The sequence below is a fragment of the Mastigoproctus giganteus genome, chromosome 5 (genome assembly GCF_048544385.1).
Source record: "Mastigoproctus giganteus isolate SK-2022 chromosome 5, ASM4854438v1, whole genome shotgun sequence".
NCBI classification, from domain to species: Eukaryota; Metazoa; Arthropoda; class Arachnida; order Uropygi; family Thelyphonidae; genus Mastigoproctus; species Mastigoproctus giganteus.
Window position 1 is genome coordinate 181,738,981 of NC_143579.1, and position 16,186 is coordinate 181,755,166.

The following is a 16,186-nucleotide window of genomic DNA, read 5'->3' on the forward strand; positions in this document are numbered from 1 at the left end:
TTAAAACAATATTTATAAGTCAGCAGTTATGGCATGTGGTGTATCAAAACCTCAATTTCGTGTGCACTTGACGGGTTTTTTTTTCTAATCGTTTTAAATAATTAAGGTATGAAAATCTTTCCTAGCTGTATTTTCTTTATCGAGGAACGCCATTAGAAATAAGCAGCTTTGTTCAGCTTTAATTCTGTTTCGGTGCTATTAAATAGTGTTCACTCATTTGTTCAGCCTCTTGAAGAGAGTGTTACTTGGGTATTACCCATACACACTTAACAGCATTGCATTTTCTAAATTTTTATACTTTCTTCATCTTTCTATACATTAAAATAATTTTCCTCCTAGTGATATTTATTCAGCCAATGACAGAAGAAGGATGTGGATTACGTGTATACGTAACAAATACTAAAACACGTATAGAAGCTTATTTTACTGCGGTAAAACAAGTTTCCGTTCTAGCGTGATCATGCTAGATAAACCTAGTGCACGCGCTTTATTAGAATGACACGCAGTACCATTCTTGATTTCCATATGTAATGTATTTATGTATTCATAGCTATCGAAAGATTCTGTAAGTGTTCTATTTTATTTTATCAAAAAAAGCATGCACAGCGAGCAGGGGGTGAAGCCCCCTAGTAATCGTTAAATAAATTTTTATAAATGCAAAGTAATAAATGCAAAAAAAATAAACATTTTATAAATGTTAATTCCATTCACATTTCCTGTACGACAACCCCAGCTGGAAAAAACAAACAAATCCGATTATTCCCACCGTCTAGAATAATTATTCCTAACCTTAGCTTGCATAAATGCTTAATTATATAAAATATATACCGGGTGGTTATAAAATAAGTTTCCCTGTTCAGGAGACCATAGTGTCAAAACGGTTAGAGATAGCGCTGTGAAAATCGGTGGGTATGTCATTTAGGGTAAGCGATTTGTAGAAGAAAAATTACTACAGATATTGTTCTATGTGCTTTTTCTTAACTTGAGATGACATTCTGAAAAAGGAGGACTGCGTGCGACAGTTTCGCGTAGCATTTCATTGGGGATGTTGGCTACATGCTGTTTAATGCTTGCTTTCAAATCGATAACCGTCTGTATGCGGCCACGGTAAACTCTGCCATTCAGGTATCCCCCATAGCCAGAAATCATAGGGACTGAGATCAGTTGATCGGGCTGGCTAGAAATGCGGAAAGCCTCTAGAAATGATGCTATCATTTCCGAATGTTGAACGGAGCAGTTCCTTCACTTGTCGACGTGGGCAGGGGCACCATCTTGCATGAACACTGCGGTCTCCAAGCATTGCCTTTCTTGCAGAGCGGGAATAATGTGATCTTTTAGAATAGCGCAGTACCGTGCACTAATTAGCGTACATCTTACGGGGCCATGAGGTGTAGACTCTTCAAAGAAAAATGGTCTCATTATAAACTCTGCTGTGAATCCACACCATACTGTAACGTATGGACTTTATAGTGGTCTTTCGTGCACAGCAGATGGATGAGAAGTTCCCTACGTTCGGCAGTTTTGTACATTTACAGCCCCATGGAGAGTGAAATGTTCTTCATCAGACCACAAAATCATTCGAGCCCATGTAGCATCAAGTTCCATACCAGCCAGAAATCGTAGAGCAAAGTTTCGTTGTTCTTACCGATCACAAAACTTTAGTTCTTGCACTACATAAATCTTGTACGGGAACCAGCATAGAATTATTCGAAGCACTTTACGTACAGTAAAGTGCTTCGAATTGTTCATATATTGTTCATGGTTTAGGCCTAAATGGTTGTCAAATGAACTAATAAGACTCGTGACAGAGAAGAAAAATGCATGGGATGCATATTTGTAAATTATCAGGCGACACAGAAGCCTATGGCAGATATAAGCTAGTCTGTAATCAAGTCACAAAGGGGATTAGGCAAGCGAAGGCAGATTACGAGAAATCTTTGGCAAAGGATGCTAAGAAAAACAGCAAGGATTTCTTTACTTATATAAACTCTAAAAGAAAGGGGATGAATCAGATTGGTCCACTTGATATCGATGGTTCGACTGTTGTTGATCCTGCTCAGATAGCAAACAAACTGAATGAATATTTTGCATCTACATTCACACATGGGGAGTTATTAAGGAAGGAAAATGCCAGAAGGTTATCAAATTGTAGCAGGGTGCTTAATGATTGGGGATACATTGGCATATCTCCAGTCCAGAAGAGGAGAGACTTACATTTAATTCTTTTTGTATTGCAGTACAAAAAGAATTAAATGGCTAAAGAAGCTAACTTAGGCCTGACGTAGCCGAGTGGTCAAGAGCGCGAGTGCAGTAGCACACGCTCTTTAAGTAGACCGGGGTTCAAGCCCGTGGCTGCTAAATACGATATACATTTCTATTGATTGAGTTATTGTAAACTGCACTGACCTGGTGGTCGTGCCGGAGTATAAACAAGAACATCAACGCCAAGAGTAGCGCGTACCCCGGGCAAACAACCTCGCCAAACCAACCTTTCCCTTTCAAGTTCCTTTTTGTTCGTTGATCCGGGCCCTTGGAAGCTGTCCCTTCTGCTTTCTTCCCCCAGTCGCCCGTGAACATCGTAGCTATTTTTTGGCAATCAATATAATAGTTCATAATAGTTAAAAATGGGTACCCATTTTTTATGGTAGCATTCGGGCTCCACTTGCAAGGTTCTCACTGATTGCTAAATATTTTACACCAGGACCACAACACTGAAGCTATTAGCCAAAACGTATTTTTTAAAATTAAAGTTGGTTCTTTTGTACTAGTATTTTACCATAGTTTCAAAATCAGTGTTATGCGTATTTACAAACATTTTAATATGAAATTTAATGCCAGTATATATTATTTTATGTCATATTTACATCATGGAACAGCGATATTATTATTATTATTATTTTCAGGAAAAAAAATGTAGACGATGTAGATTTGTATATTGCTGGCGTTTCTGAAAAACCAGTAGAGGGAGGTATTGTCGGACCTACTTTCGCTTGCATTATAGCAGAACAGTTTAGAAGATTGAAGTTTGGTGATCGATTTTGGTATGAAAATAATGGGCATCCTGGGGAATTTACTTCAGGTAAGTAATATACGAGTAGTATATTTAGTAACTGTTGTAAACGTATTTCAACTAATAACTGATTATAACTGACTAAAAAGTGGATAATTACTTGTGTGCAAGTTTACTATTTGCATATTGTGTATTGAGTAACGCTCCTGTCGCGTTCCGTGCTTACAGATTTTTGATTTAAAATGTTGAATTACCGATGCTAGTGGCCGAAGAGTGTAATTTTAAAGTAGCTCATGTAGGTAAGGATAAACCCTTTTCCGAAATGTTACATCGCGGTGCATTGTAAGAATGTAATTATTCATATAACGTATATTAATGTGGCTACTTTAAAATAATATATTATCTCTCCCACTGCAGCGTTCGTCGATTGGTAGTTTTGTCTTATGCGGGTTTCATTATTTTGTAGTCTTGCTTGTTTTTTTTTTTTTTTTTTTTACTCCTCTTTCCTTTCAATATGGAAATCGGCCCGTGAACACGTGAAATAGCGCTTTATAATTTAAGGTGATGCGGAAAAAAAAAAAAAAAGGTACGTACTCTGGGGGGGGGGGTATTTCTAAAGGTTGTAGGAAATACGCACAAGGATTAGCGTTTAAAAGAACTGTATTGTATTTAATACTTTTAATAAGTGTAAATTTTTATCTCATACTTTGCAACATTTGAATATAAATCGGTACACGAACTGAAACTTTGCCGTTACATTTCGTTAGAAAAGGTTGAACTCCTGATCTATCTGAGTTAGTCGCCCGAAAATTTTAAAAATTACCCAAAACTAATCCTTTTTTTTTTTTTTTTTATGCTGCCTATATTTTCAATCTTTCCTGAACACAGTTGTGAAAATCTATTCTATATTAAAAAAAATTAATTTAATTAATTTTCGAAAATTAAAACTCCCTTTAGACCTGTCGGGGTCCAGAAATTAGTGTAGTGCTGTGGTTTGTGTAGCGTGTCTTGTTTTATTGAACAAATGCAGATCTAGTGGATTTCTTTATATGTGCCAGCCTTAAAAATTTCGATATGCAAATCGGTCCGTAAACACTGGTAGAGATACACAACGAACCATTGCATAGTGGTTCGTTGTGTATCTCTACCTACTTTCACTACGCGTCACTGGAGAGGTTGAGTCCGCAGATTTTTGGCTGGAGGAATTCATCGTAGCTGTCGTTAGCAGGGCTCGGAACAGACTGGAGTTAACTTGAGACCCACTAACTACCAGGGTTCTCTACACGCAGCAGTAATATTATTTACATATTGATTTTACTGACATATGGGTTAGTGCAATTTGCATCATTTTTATACGTGTAGGTGTAAAATGATCATCTGCCCAGGAATATGAATTGGCATCGTTTTAATTATATCTCATATTGTGAATACCTTCACAACGAGTTGCTATGGTATTGCACTGCCTCGAATAAGTAACGCTATACCAATTGGGAAGACTATTGTTACTTATTCTCGGTGGATACCACCATCCAGACTGCACCGTTTCAAGGCTTTAGGCCTATCTTCGGTGGTGGGCAGTTACCCTGATATTGGAATAGTGACAACCCAGTTAGGAAGTATAACTCTACAATATGAGAGATGCCTGATGATGGGCACTGATTTAGACTAAAGGATATTTTTGTCTAGACTGCAAAGGAGTTTACTGACATATGGGTTAGTGCAATTTGCATCATTTTTATACGTGTATGGTTGTTATTATTGCAAAACCAGGGTACCTGTCCACCCACGAATAGAGGCCAAAAAGTCTTTAAACGGTCCCATGTGGTGGTGATATCCCATGAGAATAAGTAACAATAGTCTTCTCCATTGGTGAAGCGATGCTTATTCGAGGTAGTGCAATACCATGGCAATTCGTTCTGAAGGTAGATGTTGATCATTTTATACCTACGCATAAAAAAAATTATGCACATTGCACTGAACAATATGTCAGTAAACTCCTTCGCAGTGTAAACAAAAATGTCCTTTACATATCCCTCTATACATTAAAAGTTTTCCTCCTACTGATATTTATTCAAGCCAATGGGAGAAGAGGGCGAGGCAATTACGTCACTACAAATGCAATTAATTATTGACAACTGCCTCCATAACGTTCACTATCTCGTGCATGTGTATCGTTTGATGTAGTAGTAGTGGCATGTGATTTAAGAAAGCAAGTGTATGAGCTTATGCAGCATCAGCCAAAAAAAAAAAAAAAAAAAAATCACACCATTCTCTCCAAATGCCTGTCTAGTTCCTCCTTAAATTTATTCAACCTATCAACTTCCACAACGACAGATGGAAGTTTGTTCCAGCAATTAACCACCCGCTGGCTAAAGGCAAACTTCCGCACATCTATTCTACATCTGTCTTTTCTTAATTTGAATTTATGCCTAGTTAGGTTCGTAATCTGAACACGTGGAAGGATCCCATCAGAATTCAGCGTGCTCAACCCATTCAAGGCCTTATACACCTCAATCAGATCACTGAGCAGGTGCCTAGTCTCCAGCCACTGCAATTTGCAGAACTTAAGCCCTTCTTGATAAGAGGATCCCTTCATTCCCTTCACCAATATTGTTGCCCTTCTCTGTACACGCTCAAGCAAAAAATCGACATCCTTTCTAAAATGAGGCCTTCAGACCTGTACGCAGTACTCAAGGCATGGCCTGACCATTGCCTTATACAGAGGGACAATCACCTCCTTTCCTCTGCGCAAAATTCCTATATATCATTGACAAAACCTCATGATCTGCCCTGGCAGGTCATGGGGCAGCCTGTCTGCATTGCTCAGAAAACTTCATATCTGACTACACAATTACTCCCAGGTCTTTCATTTTCTATCACCTTAAGTGTAGTACCACACAGTTGGTACTTTTCTCTCGGGTTACTTCTACCCATATTCAGTACTTTGCATTTGTCAAGGTTAAACTTCAGTTGCCACTTCTTAGCCCATCTGCCAAAATTATCTAGATCCTGTTGCAGTAGCACACTGCCATTACTGTCATTAACAACCCTGCCAACCTTTGTATCACCTGCAAACTTCGACATTAAGCCTGATATATCTTCATCAATATCATTGATAAATATACAATACAACAGTGGACCTAACACCGATCCCTGTGGGACTCCACTAATAACATTAGTCCACGAAGAGCAGCACCCATTGATTTCCACCCTCTGTCTTCTCCCACTTAACCATCTTTTTATCCATTGTAGCAACTTACCCTTAATAGCATTCTGCTCCAATTTGTACAATAGTCTTCCATGCGCAACAGTGTCAAAAGCTTTCCTGAAATCCAAATATATGATATCAAAATTATTTTTTGCATCCAGTTCCTTTGTAACCACATGTTCCATTGTAACGTTTTTTGTTCATTAATGAATATTGTTTTGTAAAATCGTTTAGTATTTTACAAATATTTGTATATATTTCATTTAAATATTTTAATCTTTCTCTTTCGGATGCAACAATATTTCTCATGCATTGTAGAACCCGAATCAAAAAAGCCTTTTCCTAAGTGACCTATGTAAAAGCAGGTAAATAATTAAGTCGTGATATTTATTCGAATTTGAAAGTGCCACGCACTACAAATTCACAGGTAAATGATTACATAGGTCATTTCTTGGTTAGATATCGATCATAGCGATTTTTTCCTGGCGGCATCTGGGTCTCCCCCAACTCCGCGTTTTTTCTCCTTATATAATACAATACTCTGCATAAAGCCGAGGCCACACAGAACGCTGCGCTACGTATGCTTTTTACGCTGTTTGAGTAACGACTACTTCTATGTTCGCTATACCAAGTGGCCACACTGGCTACGATTCGTACGAGACTTCAGCAGAGAAAAAGAACTAAATTTCTTTTTCTATCTGCATCAGTCTTGTATAAGATATCTACTGCGCATGCCCGTCCTCAGCGACGCTTAAAAATATATCCACAAATCAAACAACACGGCGACGTAGCTAGACAGCGTACCCAGTTCTGTGTGGGCCCCATACGTTGTCTCTAAAGGGAACTATTTTCCTCACGCATAGCATACGTAGCGCTCTGTGTGGCCTCAGCTTAAGGCCAGGGTGTGTGTTTCATGAGGTATTAGTGTGGGTTGTGTTGTTCCTCTGGCCACTTAGGCTGGGGGCCTGTGGGGAGCCGTTAACACACCCCAAGTTTCCGTCATCGCCCCAGGGAGGCGGGCCAGGCCACATTAGGAGAGAAGAAAGCTCTGGCGGGGGAACCCCTGGGATAGCCTAGGCATTCAAGGAGATCCCCAAAATTAAAAATATTTTTTTTTTTTTTTTATTGGAAAGGAGATAATGGGAGATAGGAAGAGGGTGGGATAAAAGTGGTAGAGAACAGAGGGGGCAGTAGTTGAAGCATCCGCCTGATTTGAAAGGAGAGTAAGGGGAACCCTGGTACAGGATGCCCATCCTGGTCCAGAGGGTGGGAGTTGAAAGTGGGTGATGGGGTCAGCCACCAGGCGAAAGTTGGTTAAGGGCAGCCAGGGTGAGAAGGGGATTGGAGAAGGGAGACTGAACTACCCCAGGTGGTAGGAATAAAAGAACATAGGGAAAGAGATCCCTACGGTGGGGCGTGCTTTTTGCAACTCTGTATCACACTGGCCTGGGAGTTACCCAAATGGCCAGCATGTTTAGTGTCAGGCGGCACCAGGGGTTCCCCATCTCCTTGTTGATTACATTGTGGGTGTACCCGTGGACTGGAAATACCAGAGATTTGAAAGTGCATGGACATTGTATATGTGTAGTGTTATGTACCGTTGTTCTTCTGGTCCTTTAGCCGCTGGACCCCTGCTGAAGCCCAACGTTGCCCCACTTTCGCCCCGTGGAGGCCGACCAGGTACCCAGTAGTTAATAGTTCACTCTGGCAGGTCTTGCCACCTAATTTCCTGAGATTAAATTAGCTAGGATCTAAAAAAAAAAAAAAGTGAGGAGAGTGCATATGTTGCTTACATACACTGCTGTGCAAAACTTAAGGACTAGTCAAGTTTTGACCTGTAGCTTCTCATAGGAGTGGCCTGGATATGGGAAAATCATACAAAGGAACCTCTCAAGGTACAGAAATGATGAAGAGGGACTTTATTCAAATATGGCAACATAGCACTGACTGCCATGATACAGATGCATCACTGCCAAATGGAACAAAGGGAAGAGGGAGTCCTCAGTAGGAGATATGGCCATCCCTAATGTGTGCTGGCTTTACAACGCCTGTCCATACTTAGAACAATGTTGATGAGTTCTTGCGTTAACATCGTCCATTCCTCTGTCAGCACCATCTTCAGCTGGTGAATATTTTCTGGTGGGTGTGGATGTGCTACTAGGCGTCTCCCCAGAGCGTCCCATATGTGTTCGATGGGATTTAGATCGTTAACGGGCAAGCCAATCCATACGAACAATGTCCTCACTTTCGAAAAGCATATCAACAGCTGCAGTGCGATAGGGTTTGGCGTTATCATACATAAACACGAACGCGGGGCCAACGGCACCTCGGACCAGACGCACGTGGGGAAGGATTACCTCAGTATAGTAGCGCGCACCAGTTACAGTGCCGCCTTCCAGGATCTGGAGTTGTGTACGTCCATCCAAGATAACGCCTCCCCAGACGAGAACACCTCAACCACCATATCGATCCCTTTCAGTGATGTTTGCGGAGTGATACCGTGTGCCAACCTCTCGCCAGATTAGTAAACGTCCAGAATCGATGCTGAGACTGAATCTACTCTCATCAGTAAAGAGTACCTTACCCCATTGCACTGCTGTTCAGTCCTTGTGTTCGATGCACCACTGTAAATGGTGTCTCCTATGGGCAGATGTTAAAGAGACACAGCGTACTAGCCGTCGGGCAAACAGTCCACCTTTTGTGGAGTCGCTTGGCAACAATAAACTGCGATATCCTGCGTCTTGTGCAGCTGGTTTGCGATGAATCCTGCTGTATGGTGTCAACCCCTCTTGGCCTGTTGAAATATATAGCGGTCATCATTGGGCGTTGTTGTTCGTGGACGACCACCACCGGTCCTTCGAACAGCTGTACCTGTCGTCTTGAAGGCCGACCACGCACGTGAGATTATGTTATGAGCTATATCGAACTCTGCAGCCATACTCCTCGCATTTCAACCATCCCCGAGCTTCCCAATTATTCGACCCCGGACAAAATCATACAAATGTTGTCTACTGGCCATTTCGTTGTCTGTAGCACTGTATGAAACCAATCGAACGGCTATAACAATCGTGCTCACCATTCTGTAATTTGCACATAACTGCGGCTTTTATCTGTTTATGTGAGCCCTCTCATCACGATTCAGATTTTTGCATGTGCACCAGCTTTCTACTGAACGCCACAGTTATGCAAATCGCCACAGGCTGTTTAGTTTCATTTTTGTGGTTGTAACCTTGAGAAGTAGTATTGGTTCTTAAGTTTTCACACCAGTGTACAAACATACATACATACACATCAGTTGGTATAGATTAGTTCGCGTGGTGAAGCGCTAGAAAGAGAAGCCGAGAGTTTTGGGCGAAATTTATTTTGATGGTTAAATTTGGATTGTGTGGGACTTTCGCTTGCGTATAATTAGAGTGGGGGGGGGAGCTAGAGACTGGGGAAATTTATAGTCAGACATAATGAGCCGATAGATAAGGTAGATCCAGCTTTCAGTGGGGCATGCTCCACCAGAAAGAAGAGAAGGGTGGCAGGGGTTGCAGGAGACGGCAAGCCGTCTCCCTCCACAGCCGGGGAAGGGGAAGAATAGTGTGCCAGACAAGGAAGCTGGCGCAGATCGACATTAGGGCTTGAACGCCTGTGGCTGCGAAGTGGTCGTCTATCGTCAGTGGCCTGCCATCCGGACTGATGGAGTTCGTTCAGGCTTTCTAGTCACGTCCCATCATAGTGGCGGTCTTTACACGTTCATTTCCGTGCTGTGGTCCCATCCTGGGTTTTATAGAGTCATTTGCACGCTACAGGTTGGACTTGTCTTTGGTAGCCGTGTTTATCTGTGGGCCTAAACAGGAGTTAAAGTCAGGATGTTTGGATTTAGTCACATTGGGGAGATAGGAAGTCGAGACTCCTGTATTTGTTGTACTGGTTATTCCACAGGTTAGTACGACTTGTTGTGGTCGTGCAAGCAGTGAGTTATGTTGGTTCTGGTTGTTCAGGGTTTGCTGGTGGCGGGAGGGTTTGCTGTCTGGCGTAGAGGCTCTGGGAAAATTTGGAGAATAGCTTGTAAGTTGCTTCATTCTCTAGTAGATAATGCTCCTGGTTTTTGGCGTTGAATTGTATCTTTGTGATCTGGTGTATGCCGAATTACCTAGAATTCTGTGAAATCGTGGAGGCTTGAGTCTGCTATATCCACTGCAACTCCAGCTCCTTATGCTGGCATTTCTGTTCTCGGCAGCTCCTAGCGCTGCTGTTTTTCCAACAGACTATGAACAGTTGCAGATCTTTCCAATGAAGTTTGGACTTTGTCTGAAATTTAATTATATGTATATTTTATTTTTCATGTAATTGATTATTTTTCAGTTTGTTCATATCAATCTTTTTGGTCGTGCCAGGTTTTTTTCTCCCTGTAATTGGGCAAACAGGAGAAGGAGTATATATAAGTGTACTGCTGAATTATGTGTAACTGACAGCGGGGTTGCCATTGGTTGGCTGGGACCCCTTTAAGTAATAAATATCAATGTATCTTTGTGATCAGTTGTCCACGTAAATCTTCATATTGCTTACATTCATGCATTATGTAGTCCCATCTTTCCAGGGAGCCACATGGGGTTATCTGTGATGCCAAGGGGGTTCAGTTTGTTGTTGATCGCCCCGTGTCCTGTGAGGAGGTAAGTAGTGTAGAATCCGGAATTGAACCATTGCGGATATTGTGTGTAGAAACTTTCGAGTTATATCGCCTTTTGTTGAGTCAGTCCAACGTTGCTGCCAGATTGTTTGTAGATATGTTTTCAGTCTTTTCTTCTCTGATTACAGCATCTGATTACATAAATATATAATCGTAGATACATAAATATAACAATAAGTGGATAATATAGCATTCCGGAAGTTATCACCTACAGCTTGACCAGGGCATGCATCTCTGCCAAAGAGTCAGATCGGTACATTTTGTCCTTGCAGAGCGTCTGACAGTCAATGCATAACCTGTTAAATATTTCCATGGAATTAAATGGAAACATGTTATCCGTGGAGGTCATGCTGCTCAGCTTGGATCTGAGTGGCAGTACGCTGGTATGAGTTCTATTACGGTTTGACGGTTTAGCAATGATATCCCAGATATCAGGCGAGCTTAATTTTCCGGAGAAGAAGCTGGGCGAAGATCACGAGGTTCCTGGAGATTATATGATACTTCCACGGTAGCATATTTAGATTAGAGAGCATGACAGATTTTGAGATTGTAGGTGGTAGGCACGCGACGACCTACAATCAGCATTTTAAAATCCAGTATTCCAGGGATAGGAACCTGGTTTGGTAAAATGGAGGTGCCGAGGACCATATCGTTGAGACCCAATGGAATTGGGGTTATGCAACAGAGAATATAGTTAGTGATGAAGTGTGGGTTATGGAAGTTGGAGATCTCTTGTTTCAGTGCCCATATAGCAGCATATATTTTTTTCCGAGTGACATTAAAATGAGGCAAGAACTAAGGTCTTTGTCCCAGGTTCGGCCCAAATCTTAATGCTGGGTGCCTTTTTTAACTAGGGAGTTGCCAATCATGATGTTCACATCGTTTATATTTCTCTTTTTGGTTATAGTAAGTTGAGCAGTTTTTCGTTGTTAATGGAGAGCCCAATCGCATTAAGGTAATTTTCAAGTTGTAACTGTCGGTTGGAGATCACTGTGATAGGCTAGAGAGACTTGTGACATTTTGTAACAACAAAGAACTTTATATCATCGGCATGCGTGGTAAAGTTTGCATGATTTGCAAGGAATGGTTCTAACGATGCAACAGAGAGGACACCCTCTTGGGGGAGCACTCTGGAGCAGTTAATTTGATGATGATTATTACGAACTTTTATCCATAGGGTCCTGGTATGTAACAGCTGCTTAACTATATATCTCTTACAAATAATTACATGAGCATCATGGCGACTCGGAAGAGAAACCTGGCGATTGCTTGTAAACGAATCGGGGAGAAACGATCCCTGGGGTTTTGTTATATAAGTTGTCAAGAGATCAACGTAGAAGTTGATTTTTTGACAACTTATAAGTGTTTAATACAATTCAAGGGATTCCACTCAGAATATTGGCTGGGAGGATTCGGTAGATGTGATATCGACCAGGCTGTTCACGGATGACGATCCCATCTTGAACTCACAGTGCCAATGCGAACTGTTGAGAAAAAATCAGTCATATGTAGCTAGAGACAATACCATGGCGTTTACAATAGATGAACTGGCAGAGGTGTTAAAGAACTTTGATTTTGCAAAATGTCCATGAATATATTTGATTGAGAATGCATTTATAGTGAGGTTTTTCCAGTTGGTACCCAACTGCTTCTGTTATGTAACTGTTTAGAATAGGACTATTCCCATTGAAACGGAAGCCTGGAAAACCTTTATTTAACCCCAAGTGGTACCGTCCAATTGCTTTAGCATTAGTAGAGGTTTACGATGCAAGCTTATGCAGCATCAGCGAAAAAAAAAAAAAAAACGCTCCCATTTCACCCCTCCATTCTTTCCAAATTCCTGTCCAGCTCAGCCTTAAATTTATTTAGGCTATTAGCTTCCAAAACAAAAGATGGAAGTTTGTTCCACCAATCAACTACCCGCTGGATAAAGGTAAATTTCGCATATCTATTCTACAACTATCTTTCCTCAGTTTGAAACTGTGGCACCTCAGATTCTTAAGTCTGAGCATGATGAAGAATCCCATCAGCATTCTGCTTGTACAACCCATTCAAAGCCCTATACACCTCAATCAGATCACCTCGCAGGAGCCTAATCTCCAAGCGCTGCAATTTGCAGAACTTAAGCCTTTCTTGGTAAGAGCACCCATTTGTTCCCCTCACCAATCTTGTTGCCCATCTTTGTATTCGTAGCAACTCTACATCCTTCCTAAAATGAGGCCTCCAGACCTGTACACAGTACTCTAGTTGTGGCCTAACCATTGCCTTGCATAACGGGATAATCACCTCCCTGTTCCTGCTAGCAAAATTCCTATATATCATTGACAAGACTCCATGACCTGCCCTGGCAGCCCGTCTACACTGCTCAGCGAACTTCATATTTGACTGCACAATTACTCCTAGGTCTTTTTCACTTTCCGCTTCCCTGAGTGTAATACTACAGAGTTGGTATGTTTCTCTTCGGTTATCGCTACCCATATGCAGTACTTTGCATTTGTCAATGTTAAACTTGTTGCCACTTTTCGGCCCATTTTCCAAACTTACCTAGATCCGGTTGGAGTAGCGTACTGTCTTTACAACCCTGTCACCCTCTGTATCATCTGCAAACTTCGACATCAAACCTGATATAACTTCATCAATATCATTGATAAATATACCAAACAACAATGGGCCCAACACAGAACCCTGGGGAATTCCACTAACAACATTTGTCCACGAAGAGCAGTGTCCATTGATTACCACTCTGTCGTCTCCCACTCAACCATCCCTTTATCCATTGTAGCAACTTACCTTAATGCCATCCCTCTCCAATTTGTAGAACAGTCTTCCATGTGCAACAGTATCAAAAGCTTTCCTGAAATCCAAGCATATGATATCAAAATTATTTTTGGCATTCCGTTCCTTTTCACATCATAGTATCCGATCAAATTGGTCAGACAAGACCTCCCTTTAACAAACCCATGCTGTGTCTTAATTGTTACTGCAGTCTTGTATAGATGATGCTGCAATGCTTCTTTAACCAGTGATTCCATTATTTTCCCTGGAATACAAGTTATCCAAACAGGTCTGTAGTTACTTGTCACCTTTTGATGAACCCCCTTTGTGAATTGGTGATACATTTGCACATCTCCAGTCCATGGGGACCTCCCCTGAGTCCAAGGAAGCTCTTATAATTATGGCTAAGGGTTTGCTTACTTCCTTTGCTGCCTCCTTTAATATAACTGGATAGATCCCATCCACCCAAGGTGCCTTCCTTATGTTTAACTTCAACAATTTTTCCTCCACTTTGCTCGCAGTTATTACAAAATCACTTAGCTCCCTGTTAGCGTCTGATAAACTTCCGGCACTCTCCTCATTGAGTGACTCCTCATGTGTGAATGTAGATGTAAAATACTCTAAGTTTATCAGCTACCAGAGCATGATCATCAATAGTCAACCCATCTATGTTAAGTGGTCCAATCTGATTCATCCCTTTCCTTCTAGAGTTTACATAAGTAAAGAATTGTTTGCTGTTTTTCTTTGCATCCTTTGCCAAAAATTTCTCGTAATCTGCCTTCGCCTGCCTAACCGCCTTTGTGACTTAATTATAGACTAGTTTATACCTGCCATAGGCTTCTGTGTCACCTGATACTTTATATCCATATCATACATTCTTCTTCTTCTCTGCCACGAGCCTCATTAATTCATCTGACATCCATTTAGGCCTAAACCTTGAACAGTATTTCTTAGTTGGAAAGAAAAGCCTAGTAGCCTCCAAAATTATGTCCCTGAAGGCTTCCCATTTAAAATTCAACGTTGATAACATCAGTTGATCCCACTGAACAGAATTTAAAAACTGTCTCAGACCACTATAGTCACCTTTACGAAAGCAAAAGCCCTTCCCTTTAGCCTTGATAGTAGTTATATCTTTTAGTAGTTCCCACATCAGTACATTGTGATCACTGTCTCCCAGTGGTTCCTTTATCTGCAAATTTTTAATGCGTGAATAATCACTGCTGATAATCAGATCAAGATTATTACTCCCTCTGGTTGCCTCTCGAACATGTTGCTGTAGAAAACAGTCATCCAATAAATCCACAAAAGTCTTGCTAGTGTGCGAGTGACCAACCCACAAGTTTCAGTCAATTTCTGGAAAGTTAAATTCCCCCATTATAAGACATTCTGATTTACTGGCCCACTCTATTTCTCTGCACAATTGCTCATTAGGCCTATAACACACCCTACTCTCATTTTTCCTTTTCCAGTGCTTATTTCACACCAAACAGACTCAACACTGCATTGTCCACCAACATCAATTGGATGCACTTCCTTAGATATTGTGTTTCTTAACTAACAGTATAACACCTCCGCCCTTCCTGTCCTGTCTATCCTTCCTGTACACATTGTACTCCCCAAATTCCAATTCTGCACTGCTTATATCTGTGTGACACAACGTCTTTGATATCCCAACAATATCTGCCTTTGATATCTTGACTGGCACTTCAAGTTCATCAAATTTATTAACTGTTCTCCTGGCATTGGTGTACATGCAAGTATACACCTGTTCCTACTCTTTGTTGGCTAATCTTGGCAAAGTGTTGTTAGAGAGGTTGATGGCAATACCTTTACAAGAATTGTTATATCTCTATGACATGATTCCACCTAATCAGTATGGTTTTACACTAAGAAAATCGTGCGAGGATGCTCTTCTGTAATTTCAAACTCAGATTCAAAATATGAACATTTTATATATATATATATATATATATATAAAACCTTCGACTTCAACAGCCTATTTACTAGAATAGACCAAAATAATTTGAAGATCGTCTTAAACAACCTGTATAATATATACGAACACAACATACACTGCAAACCTATATATTGGAAGAATCTGCTGAATTTATGCATTTCTAACAAATACATTTTCGACGGAAAAACAGTTTACCAGCAAACCACAGGTACCCCATGGGCATCCCAGCAAGCTGCATCATTGCTAACCTTTACTTATACATGTTCGAAACATCACTACCTCCTGATATCGTCATATTCAGATATATTGACGATTTATTCGTAGCAAATTGCCCCCAACTTCATACAAGGCCACGCATATATATATATCCGACGGAGCTCACACTAGAAAAAACAAATGATAACAACAAATCTGCTAGCTACCTGGATTTAGGTATAGACCTTAACAAATCCTGCCCCACCGCCAATATACATATGCTGTATACAGTATATGCTGAAGCTCACGAACTCCCTATCAGACGGCAACAACTTATATTATGCTATGCACATAAAATTAGAT

General features: G+C 40.9%; 1 protein-coding gene across 1 annotated transcript in view; it reads left to right on the plus strand.

Moving 5' to 3' along the window:
* Window positions 1–16,186, plus strand: part of LOC150085895 (immunomodulatory peroxidase-like) — a 312,395-nt gene that overhangs the window by 122,515 nt on the left and 173,694 nt on the right. Inside the window, exon 11 of the mRNA XM_090374732.1 lies at window positions 2,904–3,079. Within this exon, the coding sequence (XP_090230858.1) occupies window positions 2,904–3,079 (176 nt within the window). The remainder of the gene's footprint in view (window positions 1–2,903; window positions 3,080–16,186) is intronic.